The 23,105-nt window shown below is 38.6% G+C and overlaps 1 protein-coding gene across 1 annotated transcript in view; it reads right to left on the bottom strand.

Annotated features, from left to right (window-relative positions):
- The window catches only part of LOC149287583 (partitioning defective 3 homolog B-like), a 532,650-nt gene that overhangs the window by 401,618 nt on the left and 107,927 nt on the right, over positions 1–23,105 (bottom strand). Inside the window, exons 3-4 of the mRNA XM_089492770.1 lie at positions 19,543–19,711; positions 4,361–4,470 (exon numbers count right to left, since the gene is read on the bottom strand). Coding sequence (XP_089348896.1) covers positions 4,361–4,470; positions 19,543–19,711 — 279 coding nt within the window. The remainder of the gene's footprint in view (positions 1–4,360; positions 4,471–19,542; positions 19,712–23,105) is intronic.

Genomic DNA, 23,105 nt, shown 5'->3' with positions numbered 1-23,105 from the left:
GAGGCTTTTAATATTTCACCCACTATCTCCTCAGCCACACACACTCCGTAACCACCATCGTTCTAAAGGATTACATCGATCTCTGCATTCCCCGCCAATACATTTTTTTGAAGTCTTTAAACAAAGATAAGGGAGATTTGTTACTTAACTAAAAATTCTTGTGTTACTAGAAGAATGTAGTGCCCCTTTTATGTTAATATCTGATAAAGCCTTGGTTATCTTGTAAAGCCTGTGGCTCAGCTAACTGTTTGTGTTGATTAAGAAAAGAGATCTCAATACCCCAGCATTCAGCCTGTGGCTGTGACTTTACATCAGGGTGCAATGTAAGAAAACAGGGTCACTTAGTTATAATTATAAATCAAGTCGTTACGGCTCTGTTTTAATTTATACTTTTTAATTTCAAGAATTGCCCTTACCCAGACAAGTTACTCTCCAAGTCTAGTCTAGTATAATTATTACAAATTTCATCCAGTTTTTTAAACTATCGTAATTTTTTATTATTAGGACGGGTATTTATGAAGACCCCCCCCTGTCAGATGCCTAATTAAAAAAAGCTTCAATTTTTACTGTGGAATTTTGGAGTTCAGTGAACCTAGCATTTGTTTTCTGCTAGGGAACGAATGATTTTGCTGTATATGGAAGACCGTTTCAGATGGTTACGGTGTCCTCTATAAAAGTAGCAAACATTATCCCACACTTTAGAAATTCTGAAGAGCACACTGTCCCTAGAATTATTTTTTTGTCTTATACTTAGTTTTGAATGATTCCCTGTGTTTAATTCAGCAATTAAATACATACTTTTGCTACAACCAGACATAAGTCATCTATGAAATAAAAATTGCTAGCTAATACAGATCCATCTCATAAAGACCAATATATAATACATAGGCTAATTGATTTTCTTGAAAAAGCTTTGTAGTGTGCGTCACTGTAGATAGATATTTACAATTCTATTTTCCTTACATCTCCATTTAATGCCTTTCAAATGACTTTGTGCGGTGGTAATACACACTTCAAGTGCAATCTATTGTGAGCGAGCAGTACTAAAATCATTTCGAACTATAGTTGCAATTGTGTATTTGTATAGATGGCAATGCACCACTTCAGCACAATACATGAACTGCATCAGTCTGTGCCGGGGCCATCTCATTAAATTATATGGATTCGTTGGGTTTAGAGTTTGTAAAACTTTACTGTGTTAAAACCACCTCAAACCAGTCTTATTTTTTTCATTATACTCATTGTAACACAATAGCCCTGGCCTTTTCAGACTGTCAGTAATTAATATCACACTCAAAGCAAACATATTTAAGCAAGGCAGAGCTATAGCCGCTGAGTCTTGAAAGAGTTAAATCCAAGCTGCTACCTTCGAAGGTTTGAAAGCTGGACGCTCTGTATGTGGAGTTTTGGCTTACAATTGGACAGACAGTTTGGAAAAGCTACAGAATGCTGCAGGGGTGAGGTCTGTAGCCCTGGGGATTCAGATGAATTCAAACGCATTACAGGCAGCTGGTTTGAGAGACCGGCTGTCTCAGAGGTGCAAGGATGGGGAAGGAGATGGCTAAGCTCTAAACACAGCCAGCATGAAGGTCACTGTGAAAGCCGAGGCCATCTGCTGTCTGGGGTGCCATGGATTCTGGTGGCCTGGCTCGGTTATATCCCAGTGAGTGACAGCCTCTTTCCCAAGGGTAAGACAAAGCAGAAACCACATGTTGGTTTAGACTGGTATGCGCAGAGCAGAGAACGAAATCTAAACATATTAATCATTGAAGAGCCACGCTAATACTTGCAATGTTCTTCCTGCGTGGGTTGTACAAAAGCAGACATGTTCGTAAATGAGCATTGTGCGTACCTGAAGGCCTGTGTCCCCTCTGAGGCGGGAGGCACGGAATTAAAACAATTAGGAAAAGATTTTATTAATCTTAAACATTCTACAGGATGAATGAGAAAATAGGTGGTTGCTAACACTAAAAATTAACTATTTCTAAGGGATCCCCTTAACTATTGCTGTGCTGCACCCAGGACAAAGGCTACATCAAATACAGACTGACTACCAATTATGAACACTCTTTTACATTTAAAAGTGCAATAAAGAAAGACAATAAAGGTAAATACAAAAAATGAATCTACAAGAAAAAAAAATTCAGGGCCACAAGGTAACCTATCATAAGCTATGTTAAATATAACAAGGAAAATATTTACTATTATGCTGATGGGATGGCCGATTGTAAACATCTATAAATTAAAGTGTCTGTCCTATGGTCAGCATGAACATTATAACCCATGCACTGTGGAACCTGAATATTGTAAATCCATTTAAAGAGGTGCAGACATGGGGAGCTTTAATTTGGTTTTATGCCTTTTCCCTCAAACAAGTTGGGCGCAATGAAAGAAATAAAATTAAAGCTGCTGTTCGCATTGTTGGCACCCAAAAAGTTACGCAGCCCCATAGCCAATTCAGGAACAGAAAAAGGAAACGATCACCCTTGCTGACTCGTAGTCTATTAATGCACTAAGGGGCTTTGTTATCTAAGCAGGGGATAAAGCCTTAAAATAAACATGCATCAGCCCATCAGTTAAGAGAAAAAATATAGAAATTTGCTGTATCTGTTGCTCATGGTGCTGTTAAATTTTATATTATTATTATTATTAAACAAGCATCAACAAATGCTGCCACACTTAACCCCTTCAATCCCAGGGGTTTTTGGTACCTCAAACTCCCTCATCTGAGTGATCGAGTAGCCCAGCAGGGTCTAGACCAGGGGTGGGCAATTAATTTTCCCATGGGGCCACATGAGAAATTGGAATGGTTTTAGAGGGCCAGACCTCTACAAACTACAAACTCCGAAGCCTTGTCCATTTTGTTAACTTATGTGCTGTTTAATAAAGTTATTCAAGCCTACGTCATTGGTAGAGGTGCTTGAATAAGTAAGGCCTGAATAACTATTAGCACAGCACAGAAGTGAACAAAATGAACAAGGCTTCGGAGTGCATACCGTATTTTTCGCTCTATAAGACGCACCTGCTGATAAGACGCACCTAGATTTTAGAGGAGAAAAAAAAGGAAAAAATATTTTGAGCTAAAAAATGGGCTAAAATATTTATTACAATAACTGAATAAGCTATGAACACAGTAAGACACACGCAGTAAGACACACACAGACACAGTAAGACACACACAGACACAGTAAGACACACACAGACACAGTGAGACACACACAGACACAGTAAGACACACACAGACACAGTAAGACACACACAGACACAGTGAGACACACACAGACACAGTAAGACACACACAGACACAGTAAGACACACACAGACACAGTGAGACACACACAGACACAGTAAGACACACACAGACACAGTAAGACACACACAGACACAGTGAGACACACACAGACACAGTAAGATACACACACACACACAGTAAGACACACACACACAAACACAGTAAGACACACACACACAGTAAGACCTCCCTCCCTAACCCCCCTTCTCAGTATCTCCCCTCTAACTCCCTAACCCCCCCTTCTCAGTATCTCCCCTCTAACTCCCTAACCCCCCCTTCTCAGGATCTCCCCCCCCCGCCCCGGTCACTTACCTTAAACTCCTGTGTTGGAAGCGTGAGGCGTTTGTCTCGGGTGCCGGCGCTTCACTGCTGATCGCCGGCGTCTGACGTCATATGCCGGCGCCCAGCGTAAAGCGCCGGCACCCGAGACAAACGCTTCCAACACAGGAGTTTAAGGTAAGTGACCGGGGCGGGGGGGACACCGGACTCATTGGTGAGTCACCAGGACACTCTTTGCGGGCCGGTCCGAGCTATTCAGCGGGCCGGATGTGGCCCGCGGGCCGTGCTTTGCCCAGGTCTGGTCTAGACAGACCCTGCAGGGATACCCGATCCTCCCGTGAACTTCCAGGTGACGTCAGTAGTGACGTCACCTGGAAGGGAAACCCCGATCGCGCATTTCTATCTGTAACAGTTTTCCGGCTTCACGCCGGAAGCTGTTACAGGAGATTGGGCAGCAGAAAGCCAGCAGCGCTGGCTTCTGCTGCCAGGGGGGAGGTCCAGGCTGTCAAACGACAGCCTGGTCTCCCGTGCAGCGCCAGGGATGTGTCCCTGACGCTGCACGAAGGGCTAGACGTACCAGTACATCCATAGGGGTTTCTTAGTGGGCGTTTTTTGGACGTCCCGGTACGTCTATAGGGGATTGAAGGGGTTAAATTATACAATTGCTTGCCAGTTAACGTTATTTATAAGTTATTTATACATGGTCAATACTCTAAGCAAAGTTTAGATGAAAGACAAGTCCCTTGAAAATGTTAAGTTCTTTTAATATTTTGCATAGCTTTAACTAACCGGTATAGCATCTTTGCTGCTGTGATCAGCAGGATAGGAAGAACCTTGTCGGAAATCAGCCGCAGGGCCCACCGTGGGGTCACTACTCCGTCTCACCAGCAGGGGGGTACCTGTCGAAAACCAGAAAAAAAATCAGGACGAGCACAAATCCGTGTCTAATACAAACCATGACACCATTAATCTGCTTCATCTGATCACTGCATAACAAAAGAAAGCTGCATTCTTTTTAAAACAAGCATGAGACATGGTTGTAATAGGAAATCTCTTTTACAGATGTCTGCTAAATGTTAATGTTTCTCATCTGGACCTGTCATCTTACAGAAGGAAAATAAATGGATTAATCCAGTGCATTTCAGTGGTTAGAAGGTCAATAGCCATTTAAAATTTCCAATGCCATCCAAATCCTACCTGTGCTAGTCATAAGAATATATTAAATACCAATAAAACAAATTGAGTTAATTTAATGTGAGGGCTGGGATGAAAACCAATAAAGCTTAGCCATTATGAGTTGAAAAAGCCTTTCAACTGCGAGCTCTGGAATATTTGCTGCAATACCATCTGTGCTTAGATCCAACCAGAAAGGGGATTACATGAAGTATCACCTTGTTTCTATGGAAAAATGGCACATGTATTTATTTCTTATTGATCGTCGTCCTTCTCAGAGAGAATTACATTGACAGCTGTAGACAATATCAAACGTTTGACACCGTAATATTGTAAAAGGGGCCTTAAAGGTGTTAAAAAGCCCAGACTGTGGGTACGGCACATGCTACAATTTAGCATTCAATAACTAAACTTCCGCAGCCGCACCATGGTGGTGAATTCATTAAAGAAATCACAATTTCTCATTTCGGCTCAAGAGCTTCATTACCGTAACGGGGAGCGTTTTCAGAATGTATGACAGCTTGTTTGCATAATGACAGTCAAAATTACAGATATTTTTTTCTGATAAGAGAAAGTAAGGCAGCACATTACATTGCAAATGAACATTTCACCACATACTTTCATAAATAAAAAAAAATTCTTACTGTAATTTATGCATCACCTAATGAAAAAAATGGGAAAAAACCCCTCATGTTCACTAACCAATTTAGTAAATTCTTACAAGGATAAGGAGTACTTAAAGGGAAAATGTCACTAGTTATGATATTAATATGTTTCTTCTGTTCGCTGTTTGTAGACAGATCCATCACCGCAGCTATAACAAAAGCGCCATGGCACAATTACAAGGATGGGAAAGTTCACGAAAGAAGTCTGATAGAAATACAGCATAGATAGCTAGATAGTCTGGTCAATAAAACTCTTGAAAGTTGCTACACACATTAAATTGTACGCTTAAAACCTGTTTTGGCAACTGTTAAATAACGCACTCTGAGTAAACCATGATATAGTCCACTGTGGCCATCAAGAGGTTATAATGCAGAGACCTTTAACTGCAGGAAGTGTGAGAAGACGTCCAGCGTTCTCAGGAGTAATTGAGAATAGCAGCCTGCTAAAAACCGTATGCACTTTGCCTTAAAACAATTTAAAAAGCATGAAAATGTGAAAGAATGTAAATGTATGAAAGTGCAAAACTTATGACACGTAGGAGGGTTTATTTTCAAATGTATTATTCACCTCAAAGCCACTGTTGAGGTACGTGGAAACACACATGGTAATAAGGTTTGCTCCAAGCTGATAATGTACCCATAACGAGTAAGAGATGTCATGGCCTGTATTTTTGAAGAATTGGTTGCATACTTGTATGTAGGATTACACAGACTTAGCAGAAACTCCTCTCTGAACCATTTTTAAGTTGGTGTAGGTCATGTCTTTGCGACTGATCTTCTTCCATAGTTATACAATAAGCAGTCATTTTTTCTGGTATTTCAGTACTATAAACATTTTAGTTTCCTTGTATAATTCAGCTGTTTCGGCCTATCATTTGAAATTCACATGAAAGACAAATAATGCCATGGGGTTCCTTGAAGATTTCAACTGTCTAGCCCTCCCTGGAACTAGGTTTGGCAGCAGTTCTTGGAGATGCTCTCTGTTCTAAATTCTATTCATCTTTGATTTGTTGGAGTTTAAGCAGGCCTGAAATAAGATAAAAAGCCTTCTGGTGAAGTAGACATACCCTCTGTCTGCATGGACTTGAACTCTGACACTCAATCAACTGGTCAGGAGCCTATCTTAACAAGTACTTCACAAAGCAGAATCAGAAGAATACAAAGGACGGAGAGAAGAGCAATATAACATTTAGCTATTCCGCTCAAACCTAAAATTTGCAAGGACCCTTTTGGGTGTACTTATGTATTTCTATTCCATACAAATACAAGTTGGAGCTTGGAGCTGTTTCACAGATATATGCTGAAAACAGATTCATCATCGTTAGCTTGTTTTAATTATTTGAATATTCCAGTTAACATTTTTCCTACCCAAGCAGCCTTGTTCTTCATTTCTTTCTTGGGTCAAGAAACTATTTTAATATTTAAAGGGAAGATCCCATTGAATAAAACCTCATCCAGTAGCAAATAGAGTACTGTACATAGACATTTAGGTTAGCCTTAACAAAAAAAAAAACTGGTTTGAACTAATTTTGTTCCAATAAACTTTCTTTATCTGCAAACCTGGAAGCTGCCAAGCAGGAGAAACAGCCTGACATTCCAAGTTAATTTTTAATTGAAACAGGAAACAAATGCAAAGTGATTGTAACTGGCATTTTTTCAGCTGTCTCTAATAAACTACTTTTCAAATCTGCCAATGACACCCGAGGAGGGAGCTGCGGGAATCCTGCTGAGAGATACTGACCAGATTTGGAAAACCTTCACGTGGGGAAGACATAGCTCATCCTTTTGGAAGACTTTAATAAACGGGACAGCCCTAGCAGCCACGTTGTTTGTAAATAGACCAGATTAATCTGCAGAAATCCAAAGTTTAAAGTAGAACTCACAGGCTCAACGTTTGATACTCAATCTGTTGATCGAAACAACAATAGACACATTACTAATTTAACCGGCCTGCCTTTTGTACAACACTGAAAACCCAATTAGGGTCAAAACATAATGCATTTTTTCTATGATGTTGATAATTGATAAAAATATTTGTTATTTTAGAGTTGCATTGTTGCTTATGCTTTCTCATTATTGTGTTTGGGGGTTGTATGGGTTGATCTCCCCGATGTTGCGCCACAACCCACATCCTCTGTTTTTTCATTATGTTTAATTTTTGGTGTGCACATTTTACTTTTGTTTTCCAAACTCTTTCACATATATTCAGTTTAAAATTAAGGGACTACTTTAACTCATGGTACCTGAGAACAGCTGCAATAGTGCCAAGAGTAACATATCTAATAATTATGCTGTACAGAGCATTCTGGTCTCTTCAGTCCACCCTTACAAAGGCTGCTAGACACAACCAAAAACAACCAACTATGGAGCATAATAACAGGAAAGCATTACTTACTACTAAAGCGTTACTAATATATATAAATTGTATTTTTATAAATATTTAATAAAACTTTAAACATCACTATTATTAATCACAGGTTTATTAAAAATACTGTTCTGTAAGCTATAGCATCCACTTCAATTAGGCTATGCACACATTTATTTACTCCCGTCCTCACACTTCTCTTTCTCCTCCCGTTGTCGCCCTTCTCTCTCCCCAAATGTCTCTGTCTTGGTTTTTTCCTCTCTTTTCTCCATTCCTCCTCCCCCAACCTCAGTCTCAGGTTCAATTTACTTACCTTCTCCTCTTCTACACTTTCCTCACCTATCATCTCATCACTTGTACTTCCTTACCTCATTTTCCCTTGCCTCACACACCTTCTCCTTTCATAACTCCACTTGCCATCTTCCCCAGCTGACTCACATACTCTCACCAGCAGAAAGCCTAGGATTAGTTCCACTTTGGTGAAGTATTTCTTCGGTGCCCCCGGTTACTAAAACACACACATACTAATATGAACAACTCACACTAACACCATACAGTGATGCACACACTCATGATATCATACACTAACGAATGCACATATACACTCTCCCTCTTACATCATCAGTGTCGTTCTCCTTCCCAATTTTCCTCTGCCCCTCACCTGAAGCCCTGACTTCACTGCAGCTCGCACTCTCAGCTATAATAATTGTCCCAGAAAAAAATAGGGATAAACGATAAAATGGTTTGAAAATAGCAGATCACAATTGTATGTGTGGATTTGCCCTACAACACACTAAAAATATTTTAAAGGCACTTTCTTCCTCTTCTTTACAATATTTCTTTTAAATATTTTATGGATTTTGTTTTGTTCATCTATGACTAGCTCCAATATCCTCATGAAGCTGACCTCTAATTTCAGGAGCAGGGATATCACAGTCCGATATATAAAGAGTAGAAAGAGGTGGCTCTTTGTGTGAACATCTAATTTGTTTTTTTTAGCTATTAAATGGCCCATCAGACAAAAGATGCAGAAGCAGCAACAGCTGCTTGGAGATGTTTTTCTTACTTCTTCTTTTGTTGCACTAAATCAATAAACAGTCTTAAAAAATAAATTCTTTCATAGGTGGTGGGGAAGATATATACATTAGTTTAATTTGGACGCAAAGTGGTATATTAGTAGATTTCTGTTATTGTGTTTTGCTACTGGATTCAGTTAGAAAAAAACATGCATTGGTATTAAGCAAGTACAAGAAAAATAAGCACAGCATGGGTGGGTGGGTGTAATTTACCAGCGTGGGAAGATAATCACAAGCCGTTACAGTTCACTTACATGTGTGTGTGTGTATATATATATATATATATATATATATATATATATATATATATATATATATATATATTATACACACACTCACAGACATGGTCTTATTTTGAGGCTTAATTAAAGATAGTGTAATGAAAAAAGCCAATGAATGAGCCCAGATGAACAGAATAGCAAAAAAAAAAAAAAAAAGTTGTGTAAATTTAGCATAAGCCCTCACAAATCTTAACAGTGCAAAATGTGGTGCTTGAAGCAAGAATCTTTCCCATACAGCTAACGTTAATACCTGAAACATTTCTGCAATCTGTAGGTTCTCCACTTTCATTATGTTTCAGTCTAGTTCACAAATATGTATTTTTATTTTAATGCATGTAGAAATCCATGTAACGTGGACTCCGATTGACTAGAATGGGAGTGCCACTGAGCATGTGCGTGAAGTATACACGCAAGCACGCACACACATGTGGACACACACACGCATACACACACAATCGTCTTGCTTTCAGTAGAGGCAGCCAGGGAGAAGTTATTTAATAAGACAGAAGTCTAATTTTCTAAACACGATAAATGGGCTCCAATATGACTTTATGCCAAAGTGGATATTTAAGTATATAAACCTTATCAGGTCTGTTATTTTCCTCTTCCCCCTGAAAGTTTGCATTAAAAAAATGATTTTGTTGGGGTAAACTTGCTTTTGTGTCCCATTTTGGCTTCAAACAGTATAAGGAAAGACACTTTTTAATGTTGTATTTACTAAAATGTATTCACTTTTTATACCTCCCATAAGCATGCAGTATTATTGTCCTGAATACATTGGGTTATAAACCAACAATAAAACATTTTTCCTGTTTCTCAAATAAGGAAATTCTTCTTATTCTCTACTTTGGATTGAATATTTGTATGTCCTCTAGTTTAAGAAGAGTTAAATGAGCAGACAGTGAAATGCATACATTTTGCGCCCTGTTAACAGCTGTAGTTATGCCAGATGGACAGGTCATTTCAGCCAACAGGGTTATCTTTCTTTCTTATCTCTCTAATGGCTGAAAGGCAGAACTAGTTATTTTCCAATCAATAGCTTTTAAAATCTACAGTCAATACCATCCCAGGTAGAACTAATCAATTAGACTAAAACCAATCTGTATTTTTTTTCTTTTTAATGGAGGTATTTCTTGACATGAAAGACAAAGCAGCATATTGTTTTCAGGACCAATAATTTTTTTTTTTTGGAACTCACATTTTCCAGTAGTATAGCATTTATCAAAAAGTCTGTATATTCATATAAGGTTATCACCTTATATGAATATACAGACTTTTTGATAAATTCTATACTACTGGAAAATGTGAGTTACAAAAAAAATTATTATTGGTCCTGAAAACAATATGCTGTGGATATTGGATCCATGTGGATTAAATTGGTGGCCATTGCGGCTTAGTGTACCCCAATGACGATTTCTCGATACATTGTTTAGAGAACAGAAGTAACACGGTAGCAATGAAAAAGTTAGTTGGCATGTTCAAGTGTGAAGGGAAAGAGACATGACCTTTTAGTTTGCAAGAGGGAACATGTTATGTATTGTCAGGCACTTCAAGGGTTAATTCAATATTTCTGTGGACGACATGACTGTAGTTTAGGTTCCCAGATCCCAAGTTAAACACTTCGATTCCAAGAGTGAAATCACTACAATGTTCAGGAAAGTCAGGATCGATAGAACAGCACTGAAAAAGACAAGATAGCCGAAGAAAACCAGAGAATGTTATAAAAGATGTGAAACAATTCTGATACCTTGTAAAACAGACATATTCCGTGAAAAGAACATATCATTTACTCATTCTGAGATCAGCAGTGCAATGCCATTGGGCTTATTTTATGGCTCTCTAAATAACAATGACTTTTGGATGGGGCTATAAATCAACTGAAAATAAGGTACCAAAGGAAAAAAAGAATAAATAGAATGATAAATCAATTATATCTAAAAGGGGTTGCTGGTTATAAGTTTTTTTAGAGCCCTAAAACAGGAAGAAATAAAACCGTGAATGTCCTATGAAGATCCCTCTGAGCGTTTAATTAAAACTATGCATGCTACTTTTATTGGCAATTATTTCTCAATTAATAATTAATCTCACCACTGAAAAGGCTATCTTGGTCTTTAAGGAACATGGCCTGTAAAATGTCAGGAGGAAAAATACATGAACCAGGTAAATAACTCAACAAAGCAAGTAGATGATTAATAAATAATGTTCTTAGCAAGACATAAAGGTTTGTCTCTTTATACTGTGTATCCATGGGCATCAACATCTAGCTAAAAGGCTAAACACAGTAGAGACAGACAGCTCTTCTTCTGCACACATACTGTCCCTCTTAGTACCTCTAATTCTAATTTCAGGACACCTACAGTGTAATACCTCCCAGCATTTTAAATGGTCAAAGAGGGACACTTCTGTTTTAAAGCATGGACTTTGGGGTCTGCTGCTATATATATAGTAAAGCTTGTAGAATTATGTATCTTCTTTACACAATGCAGATGTTCACAATTCCACTTTTTAAGTAATTAAGGCAAGAAGAACATGTCTGTTAGTCCATGAAATGTCTTCAATTAGTTCTAAGCCAGACGCCTATTGATGGGGTGCAAATGAAAACATGCATCAATATAACTGGTTGGGGCCGAACCACTATCTGCAGAATTCCTAATCCGGGTTTGGAATCTCGTGACCTGAAATCTGGCTGCTGATCACCGAAACTCCTGGTCATAGTGAAGGATAACTGTCTGTTGACAGGCTCCTTACGTTAGGCTTATACATAATGCTGCCTAATGTTTTAGTAAAAAGCTGTGTATAATGTGTTACGTCATTAATAATAATGCCTGTGAGCCTACTAATGCCATGGCGGCAGTCACAAAGAAGATCAATACCGTAAATAAATATCAATTGTTAAAAAAAGATAAAATAGCAGCCCTAACTGATATAAGAATCTAATCTCATGTCAGTGCTCATTTTACAGACATACAGCCAGATGTTGGTGTATTTTAAAGGAAGGGAACGAATATTCTAGAAAGTGCCTATGATTCACACAAAGCAATGTATTCTCAAATATCGCTCTAGTTTCCATCAACAGAGACTTTAGGACTTTTCACTTTGACTAATTCTGTGCTCAACAGTAAACACTTTCCAAAACACAGGAAAACAGCTGCAACTGAGAGTCAGTTTCTGGCTATCTTTTAACGTATATGAAAGCTCCTATTACCTGATGGGTCTGTGCCGCAGCACTGGGGCTGTCCAATGCAAGGGTTTATTAAGCAAACACATAGTAAACCCAACTTACTTCCTTCCCTCCCTGGCTGAAAGGAACACACATTCAACAGCAGGACCACATTTTATACGTAAACAGCATAGAGATAGATATGCTGCAGTATCTTTAACGCATAGTAAGCATAAACGGCGAAGTGAACAGCAGGTCTATATTTTGTATCAATTTATAAAAACATCAGAATTTTGTGCAAATAATTTCTATTTGTGACCACGGTGAGCAACATAACTCATTTCAGCATTATATTTAATGCTAAGTGTTGAGGTTTTCTGTTTTGATATGTAACAATGGCATGGTCAATGGCAAGATCTCATTGGAATCCTACAGTAAGCCCAAGTAGAACACTGTAACACAATTCTTGTAATTTACCTATATTGTTTTAGTATATTGAACATGCACTTCCAGAGCTAAACTCTAAAATTGTTCCGTAAAGCTATTATTGCAGATATCTAAAACATGGAGAAGCAAGATTACAGCTGAAACGTACATATATAATACATAAGATAAGAGGTCATTTTTATGTTAAAACTTACTGAAAATAATAATGCAAAAAGAAAAAATATGATTAACATATATATAGGTGTAATTAGTATCAGAAATAACCTTAAATGTAACAGGATATAATAGAGTGTATTATGTATTACTGCATTCATCAAAATAATTGCAAAGAAAGGGCAATTTCTTCCAGTATGATCCATGAAGAACATAAGACAGAGACAAAAACCCTCTGGTAATTAAAAAAATATAAAATGTCCGCGTTTCATTATTTGACACATCTCAACCACCTCAACATTAGGAGGTGGTGAGTAGTAATGTGTTATGGTTTATAAAGAAACTGACAAATTCATTCATTCATTTTACAATAATTAAGACCGGTGCTTGATTTTCAAAGACTCATAAGTCATCAGATAAATACAGCTATTATCAGTTAAGTGGATCTTTCATTAAATGTGTGCATGAAACAAAATCTGCTCTAGATAACATATAAATGTACCTTTATTCTTAGGTAAACGTGTTAATAGTTGAAAGCATCTGCTATGACACCTAAAGTAATTAGGATCCATAGAAGAATTTACGTCTTGGTATCTCAAACTCCAAACATGTGAATTTGGACATATAAAACTTGTGAGAGTTACAGGATTTTCTATAAGATATCTTAATAAAATGTAAACATTTGCACAAGGCACACACAGATAAGAAGGTGTATGCCTTTAGACATAATTTATAGACAGTAGGAGAAATGTCACTACATCAGCAAAATAAAAGAAAGCCATTTTACAGTGCTGCAGAATATGATGGTGCTATATAAAATAATAGTTATTTTTTATAAAGAGGTTTGAGGATTTTCTGCAGCCTCATACAATGTGGCACGTACATTTGTACATTGTGTCTCTTAAGGTTTGCAAGAAAACAATTAAAAAGGGAAATGGATTCCTTTGCAACACAAGTGGAAATTGAGGGTACAAATTGTGGCTCATTTCATTTCTTAATTGACAGCCTCAAGGAGAGTCACACATCTGCATAACAGTGCAGGGAAAGAGTTGACGGGAAAGTGACAGAGAGAAAATGAGATTCAGTTCACAATGGCCAAGAAGTGATACCGCTTGCCTCACCCTTTCAACTTAGATTATGAGAGAGACACAACCGTGAAGAGAGAAAACGGAGGCTTTCTAGTCAAAGGTGACACTAAGGTTCATTTGGTTGGAAAACTCGACTATAATAAAAATAAAAAATAAAAAGACGAGCTCTGAAAAACTGGCCACCATATCATCATGACAAAAAAAACAAAAAGATATCACTGTATATGATGGATCTTCTGAAAACAGACCCTAACCCTTTCCCGACTGAAAGAAAAAATAAACACAAAACGCACGATGAACTTTAACCCTTTTAACTGATAATGAAGAGGTTAACAGTAGAAATATAAGAAAACCATGCATGAGAACCCACTGTTTTAAAACGTATACGAGTCTCGTTTTGTTTAAGGGTGGCCCTAAAACGTTTATTGCAAGGTTGCCTGTGAGCACCCTGATCTTTAAAGTCTTATGACGCATGACATGCTGTAGGTGCAGCGAGGAAGAAGTCGTTATTTTAATAGAGAATGGAAGCGCTCAACCTTGTGTTACACATACTAGTTTTAGTGCCTGCCGTTAGGAATCCAGGCGAGCTATTTAGAACTACTAAAAGTTGTTGTGCTGCAGACCTCATGGTCTGGTCAAGTTCTAAATCTACTAGATATTGCTCACATTTCATGATCAATCTACTCTAAAGCATGTTTCTTCAAAGAGCAGCCACTAGACTAACTTACTAGTAGGGCCGAAACAACTAATCGATAAAATCGATAATAATCGATAATGAAAATCGATAATGATAATTAGTCGAATCGATTTTTATCGATTTTATCCTTATATAATCCAACCTCAGAGATCGGATTATAAAACTAGAATCCAGATCCCCAGCAACGCTGCAGGGGACCTGGATTCCCCTCACTGTCGGCGGGTCTCACACTTCCGTCTCTCTCCCCCCTCCCATACACTCCTCTGACTCCTCCCCCCTCCCATACACTTCTCTGCCTCTCTCCCAAGTCCCTGGTGTTTTGTGAACCTCCGTTGCTGACAGGCACTTTCACTGCAGCTTCATAGAAGCCTCAGCGTAAGTGAAGGGCAGTAACGGAAGCTGTCTGTGCACATCGTGCAGACCCCCACCGGCTGACAGAGAATCGAGGTCTCCTGCAGAGGATCATCCTCTCTGTCAGCTGGTGGGGGTCTGACTCTAGCCTATATTTCATTTAACATCTAAAATCCAAAGGAGTGGTACCCACTGCAACTCAACTGTCTGTAATACAAATATAATGTTCCTTTAAAATGTTGTGGCAGACAAATAGTAGATGGGACATTGTTAATGCAAGGAAGAGTTTCTAACCAAACATCACTTAAATCACAGGTCTCTATCACCGATTGTCACCCCCCACCCAAAAAAAAACCAGCATGACTGTCCTTTAAAACTTCTTTTACAGGAGCACAACAGAATAAAATATACCAGACAAAAAAAACATTATTGTACTGTAAATGGATAAATGCATACGGCCAAAATGCTTAAAGAAAGAAAATCTACATCACAATCTTTATCCGGCTTTAATAAAACACTGCAGAAGACGAAGAAAAGGAATTCTGCGTATAAAAAAGTTTTGTATAAAAGGTCTGTGTGCATCTGGCCTTATCTCAATCCATTTTTCAACCTGGCGCACTGCAGTATGATTACAATAGCTAATTGTCCAGATAAGGAGGTCAAAGGGGCCTGAGGGAAAGGCAGCTCCAAAGTTGCACAATAAAGAGCCTACAGGAAATGAAGCAGGATGAAAATCCTGTGACTATAATGTGACAGTTTTAATAACAGCCAATGATCCCAGGACTCCCGCTAATATCTGCAGATGTCAGATATCCCACACAAAAAAAAGATGCCTAATATTACAAAACCATTATATGCTTCAAATTCAGAGTTCAAAGGCAAGCAAAACCAGATCCGTCTCCTTTAGTTCAGCTAGGTGGGTGGCACTTTTCAAGTTATGCGGTGATTTGTTTTTGTGACTACTTCTCTACAGTCTAATTCCCTTGGTGCTTTTTCAACTATTTCTAATAGATTGCTCTGCTGTGAGAAATATTTAGTCTGATGTACTGACTGGGCATTTGATATTTAGAATATAATTATCATGTTAATAAATCCTTTACATAACAACTAAATAGCGGGAAAAGTATAAGGGTTCCGCAGAGATGTCCACAGCGATGATTAAGCGATGAAGCACAAAAAGCGTCAAGAGCGAGCCCTCGGTGAATAGATGTTATTTTAATAAATTCACACTGAGATCGTGCTGCCGTACAGTCCTAGTGATTTTTGGCAGGGATTTCCATGGCTCCCTGGGTACGTGATGCTGGAAATTTAAAATGAGGGATTATTGAAAACATACACATTTCATTATACTTGCTAAGCTTCTTCTTCTAAGCTCTCCAGTATGTAGCTCTCTCCGGTAGAATGAGTCTTATAGTAACAGTGATTACATTCCTATATTGGAGAATATATTATTTAGCCTACCCTATCCGCTAAACTGAGATGCCCAGCTATTATTGAAGTTCTAAAAACAAACGAGCATCTTAAACAATTTCTTTATGAAACATCTATATTAGGATGGCACGCTGGTCCTACCAATGAAGGCAGCCTAGACCCGAAAGCAAGGTACATTTTCCCTGCCCAAGAGGGGAAACATAATTGTGAAAACTCCAGTTTCAGCCATAATGTCTCTCTAGACACAGTGAGCAAGTGTGCAAATCTAGAACATGCCCTTCCCCCCCAAAAAAAATATTAAGGGCAAAAACTAATTACAGCTAAGAGAAGCTCAGTGGCCACCTAGTGACAAGCTTCTTTGTGACTACATGGTGCAAAGTTATCTTGGTTTTGCTAAACCAGTGTACTATTTCCTTAATATGCTTCCATTCCTGATTTGCCGTGCATCACGTCATCAAAACTCTATAGGGAGGACGTCCCATCTGACATTCAATTAATGATACAGTAAGTTTTCACTACAGTAAAGTGGAAAGTCTCCGGGGAGCACTTGGACTTTGAATAATGTACATTTTCATTCTTGGTGCTTATTACAAATCATATTATTATAATTATGTAAAAGTATCCAAAACCGCATGTATGGAAAATAACAAAAAACTATGTTGTGTTGCTTTCCTGATAAGCTAAAATTCAAAACAGGGAGGCCACAGAGCAAAAAACAATATGAAGTAACAACTATAGTATGGTACACTTGTCCAGTTATAGGTGACTGGGGTTATATGATCAGAAAGAGATGGCGTGGGTTTTACAGAAAATAATTACACATACAATTACCCTGATTATTGTAAAGCCTGCCAATGAGTAAGAAGCTCACTAGGTTTGGCCCTTGACAATGTATTGTGGTATAAGGGCATTGAAAACTGCTTGGTTACTTAATAAAATTTTATATCCAAGCAACATGTCTTCACTGTGAAAAGACTACAAAGTCAATTTATTAAAAAAGTTTTTTTTGTAAAAGTGAGGTTTTATATCGTAGTAGCGTTAAATATCTGCTAGGCTGCTATCGTTCACCTTATTGTGAACATATTAACCAAAAATATTATTGTACCAGTAGAGGGTAAACATAATTTTATTAAATCCCAAGTCATGCATTTTCATCTTAAAACTCATAAAAAGTGAAAGAAGTGAATTAACTAAATATGGCATATCCCATAGTCACTTGATGGGAGGCAGGCAGTCGCGCAGGCAGTGCAGGCTGTAGCTGCAAGCCGCGCTCGTTCAGTAAGCGCGGCCGTGGCTCGCGGTCACTATGGTTGTGACAAAAGGGAAGGGGCTTCTGGGGGCTTATGTTCTGCCTAGGGTGGCAAAAATCCTTGCACCAGCCCTGATGGGATCCTGACTATAAATACAACATTTGAGATTTCTACAGCAGAAAAAAAAGTGCAAACCAGATGGACCAAATGCCATTAAATTACATCTGGGGTCCTCAAACTACGGCCCGCCGGGTGTTTTTGCCTCAGGGCATCCATGTGTTCCGAAAGATGCTCTGTGAAGTCCCTGCGGCACATGTTTACTTTAAAAACGCGGGGACCGCCGGGAGCAGGCACACGCAGCGACGTCACTGACGTCCCATGCGTGCACCCATGGCAACCGAGCGTGGAGGAGCGGAGAAGAAGCGAAGAAGCAAGGACGCGCGCTGGAGGTAAGTGTTTACCAGCGGCGCGTCCCTTCGGTGTTCTGACCACCGATCCTCCGGTCCTGCTATGGCCGGAGCGGTGGTTGGAACACTGAAATGGGGCAGTACACAGGCATACAGCCTCCAGCCATACTGTATGGCTGGAGGCTGTATGCCTGTGGGGGAACATACTGCCAGCCCCTATAGTCCGGCCCTCCAACGGTCTGAGGGACCGTGAACTGGCCCCCTGTTTAAAAAGTTTGAGGACCCCTGAATTATATGATTCTAGTATAGATTCAATTCTAATCCTTACTGAAGTGGGTCCTAGTGGGTCCTGCTATCTACGCATGTGCTCCATCTATACTTGTGTTCCCTATCCATGTCACAATGCTACTATATTATGCTACCATATTTTGGTAATCATTTGTAATATTATTGTGCATTGTACAAAATGTATAGTATTTAGTTGCGCACAAACAAACACTTCTTCATAAACTAGTGTTCCTTGTGTTATGCAGGAAAAAAATGCTGTATTTTAGCATGTCTTACACCTCTGGCAGGCAAAGGAAGCACTGTGTAGAAAATAAGACCTTTGCATAATAATACACGCAAAAACCTGTACCTGCTTTAATGTTTCTGGTTTCTGTCAGTGGAAAAAGATTATCAGAAGAGGTAAATCTAGGAATCAGCAAAAATAAAAAAAGAACTAAAAGAAGCACACAAATAAAAAGCATGCATCAGGAGGAAACAGAGGTATTGACTGAGGACTTACAACTTGTTTGAAAGAACAAGTGAAGACTGGTAACTCTTATGTTCTGACTGATAGACAATGGGAACAAAAAGAGATACTCTATAAACAGTGGCATACAAGATTTTCTCTCACAGAGCACTCGGAAAACGAGAGCCATCATTGAGGTCTAATATGTCCCTCAGTTATTCACATCCCGAAATGTGCTGCATTCACAGTTGTAGTTGCCAACAAAACATGTTAAAAAGGGCTCAAAGAAGATAAACTTATTATATTCTAATTAACATGTTGGGGATGCAACAACCTTGACAGCAGACTGGATCAGAACTCTGAGTTTATTTTAATGGTGAACCATGACCGGATTTTCTACCTATGGGCATTTTACTATAGCCATTTGTGACTCACATCATCATATGGTTGGACTGCCATAACAAGACAATTATTTTTTCTCAGACCAAATAGACTTTAGCATGAGGTCTGGTGTCAACATGAGTTTCTAGCTACAGCTGAGCCAAATCTGCCCAGCACTCAACCTCTCAAAAGAACTCCTTCATCACTATCCTATTGCTGGGTGGGAATCCTGAAAGTTTTGAGTTTCATGCACCATACCTAGATAATGTGAACAAGGAAAGATAAATTATTAGTGCAAATAAAATCTACGTACCGAGTCTAAGAGCCGAGGGTGTAACTTCAATTTCTCCTCGAAGTGGCTGGAGTGCTGAAAACTGAGTTGCTAATTCAGTTTCCAGGGAGTCTGTGCTGAGATGATCTGTGAGGCTGGTCAGTCCATCAGTTCTGCTGGAAGTGTCAAGTTCATCAAACACAGCAATAAGCTGGAACAAGAAAAATTAAAAGTTGTTAAATTGTTTTTACAGAAACATGATGCAAACCTGTGATTCGGGTTTTGTAATTTGATAGACAAACATCTGTTCTGTTTGAGCACAAAATGGGAGCCATCCAGACATTCGCTACTTGCCAGCTTGTTTACAAAACTCATAAGGAGCTCCCACTGGCTGTAATGAAGACCCTGTTTGAAGTGAGCCAACCAGAGCTAATGCTCAACTCCTAAAGATTCTACCGTATTGGCTCGATTATAGGCCGCACCCGGAACTGCATGTCCCGGGCGTCTGGCGATACCAGTTGTGCATTCCTGCGCTAGACCCCGAATATAGGCCGCACCCCCACTTTAAAGAATTAAAGGGGGGGGCGGCCTATATTCGGGCAAATACGGTATGTACATCATGTAATATGTATTGGATCTCAGGTGGTGTTATGTCCATAGTGGGTAATCTCAAAATACATAACTTTATTTTAATCCAAGGATGTTGTCATTGAAATTTGCAACATTTATTTGGGCACATTAACACATATAGTTTGTTTCATTTTATAGTGAATTGTGGAGAACATTATTAATCTTGAAACATATACACTTGCCTACCACCTTTAAGCATGGGATGGGAAGTCCATAGAAGGGTTTCATGAGCGAGCATTTCACAACACCCATTCTTAAACACATGAACTGGGTGGAAAATAGCAATTTACCACTTTTCCTAAAAATATTGCGTTGTTACAACACCACCCTTTCAGAAAGGTAATCATGTATATTCACAAGTATAACTGTAAGATAAGGATAAAGCAGTATTTACATTATAGAGTCTTAGCAATTACTCCAATACAAGGAATCTGTACTGAGAAAGTCGGTATGAAAAGTTCCGGCCCCACTCTTCATGCTGAACTCTTGGGTAAGTTGCATTGTAAGTTGAGCCAAGAGGGTTTCTGGTGCAAATGAATGCTTAGTCAAAAATCATTTGAAACAACATACCCCTTGGGATATCTCTGAATAGGCTTGTGGGTACCACAGTACCTATTGAATTCCGGCAGGTACTCTACATTATATGGTTAGAAACAGTTGGGGAAAGTGGATAATAGAGGTACTTGGCAAGAAAAAGGTCAAGGGATTGACAAACAACAATAGCATTGTTACTTCGTTTTGTGGCAGATGCAAAGGATTGTGTATCCTCTCCTTCTCGGAGCTCCTAGGCCTACACAAATAATTGAAAGTAAAGTTCGGTGTTCGAAGATTTGCTGGAACTTGCAAAAGTTGAACGGAAAAACGCCTCTTACATTTACTGCTATGTTTAAATATTTCTTCCATTTTTGCAAACATTCTTAAAGTATGTTATCGTTGAATACGTAAATTAAGTTTCCTCTATAATTAAAAGCTGAAAAAGATCACGCCACCCAAATATAACAGCTCGAAGACATGAGATCACAACGTAACTGTAACCTAAGTAACAATAGATTCGGTCTGTCACACGAACACAGCTAATAAAAGAATGGCAGTGATAACATTAACTGGATAATTTAGGGACAGAGAATACTGTAGGCGAAAAGTACCACAGTTTATTTATATTATATTAAGCCTTTCACTGCTTCAGAGGCTCCTAATTGGGGAAGGGGAAAGTTTGGCAACTTGTAACTTTCCAGCTACAGTTTTATGCACAACTCTCACCATGCTCAGGCAGCCAGACTGCACCCCACACAAATTACCTCTCCAGGGTCTACAAAGTATGTAAAGTTGTTCTCTAGTGTTGTTTGTAATTTCACCTAAGACTAAATGGGGCATTGAGGCAGCATTTCTACCACGGATATGTTCTGCACTCATTAATAGCCTTTTCATTTAGTACCATTTGATGGTGTATTTTTGGAAGGATTGTTTCCATACGCGTAAAAAAAAAAGTTTGAGATGTTTAGGACTAAGCACATTAGCTTTGATTTTCTAATCAATTCCACCTGTAGTCAAAACCATAACCAATCCCATTAGGTCTAGATATTGCAAATCACAACAGCCTGAATTAGTGGTTTCATTTCAGCTATTATGACAACGAGGCAGAACTGTACAAATTATGGTTCATTATCATGGTATCCAGTATCAAGCCCTGTCTGGAAAAGATTTCATCCGCTGTGCTAAAAGACTCTTAAACGAGAACCACGAGGGACGTGAGAGACTTCATTGTTTTCTTGCAAATCTGAAAAAGTTTGGTACACTGACTTTCTAAATTCTGTGCTTTTATATTTTTTAGATCCCTTCTAAAGAGTTTTAAACTTCAACAGTATTCTCATTTTGCTTGTCCAGACAGCACAAGAGACTGAAGGCTCCTGGCATGATCTACTTACCTTGTTTCGTAATAATAATCTATGTGTATATATTTACTGAAAAAAATGTAAAAGTGTACTTATTTGTGCCCAGCAATGACATATTCTTTCTCTCTATTACACTATTGGCCTATTCTTCCCATTCTAGTAAACAGAACCTACTGTGACTTCAATACAGTTGTGTATTTTCTGTTGTTGTTTTCCCACATATAGATTATAAATGTAGTAATTTGGACTTTTCCTGAGTCATTAGACTGAAGGGCTCTCTTGACAAATCATTAGTTGCCTCAGTGAGATACACTGAACGACCTTATTACCCAAGATTAGATCGTAATGCTTTGAAGAGGAAGCCCCCAGTAACATTACACATTAAGCTGCCAATGTTCACTTAACAAAGGTGTCAGTGTCAATAATGATCTATGGGGCTAACTTTTCTTTCCTGAAGATTTAACATAAAATAATGTGCTCCCTAACCAAATCTAAAGGATAGAGACGCCTAATCAGTTAGTTTGCAGAATAGGTGCCAACCATGCATTGTTCATTTGGAGAGTTCACCAGTTGTAATTAAAATTAGTTTTACTGCTAATGGATAATGTAAAATAAAGCACTCCATAAACAAGAGCATTCAATCATAAAACTATTTATTGCCTGCTTTATGGATTTATATATTTTGTTTATCCACAAACTATTTAATGTCCTGTCATCTGAATTTAAAAGCATTAAATCACTTTTGTTTTATGATTCATTTGTAAGCACGCTTGTAAGTTATAAATGCACATTGTAATAAACGCAAGATGCAGACTGCTTTACCAATTGTACAGTTGTAGTGAATTATCAAATTTATATTTCAAGTTATACTGTTTATGGAGATGTACATAAGGCCAATGTACTGTGGATGAACACCGGAGCTAGGGTTTTAGACATCCACACAAGTGTGAAGAAAGAGACCATACTTTTGTGACCTTAATGAAATCATGGTTATGAGTATGTGGTCATGGTGCAGAACCCTTACCCAGCTTGTACAGCTGATGTGTGAGCAGACCCAAGTTCCTCTCAGCAGATGTGGATCTC

The sequence above is a fragment of the Sceloporus occidentalis genome, unplaced genomic scaffold, assembly GCF_023333645.1.
Source record: "Sceloporus occidentalis isolate IW3139 unplaced genomic scaffold, rSceOcc1.0.p SCAF_59, whole genome shotgun sequence".
Classification (NCBI taxonomy): Eukaryota; Metazoa; Chordata; class Lepidosauria; order Squamata; family Phrynosomatidae; genus Sceloporus; species Sceloporus occidentalis.
This window is presented reverse-complemented; position numbering and strand designations above follow the sequence as displayed.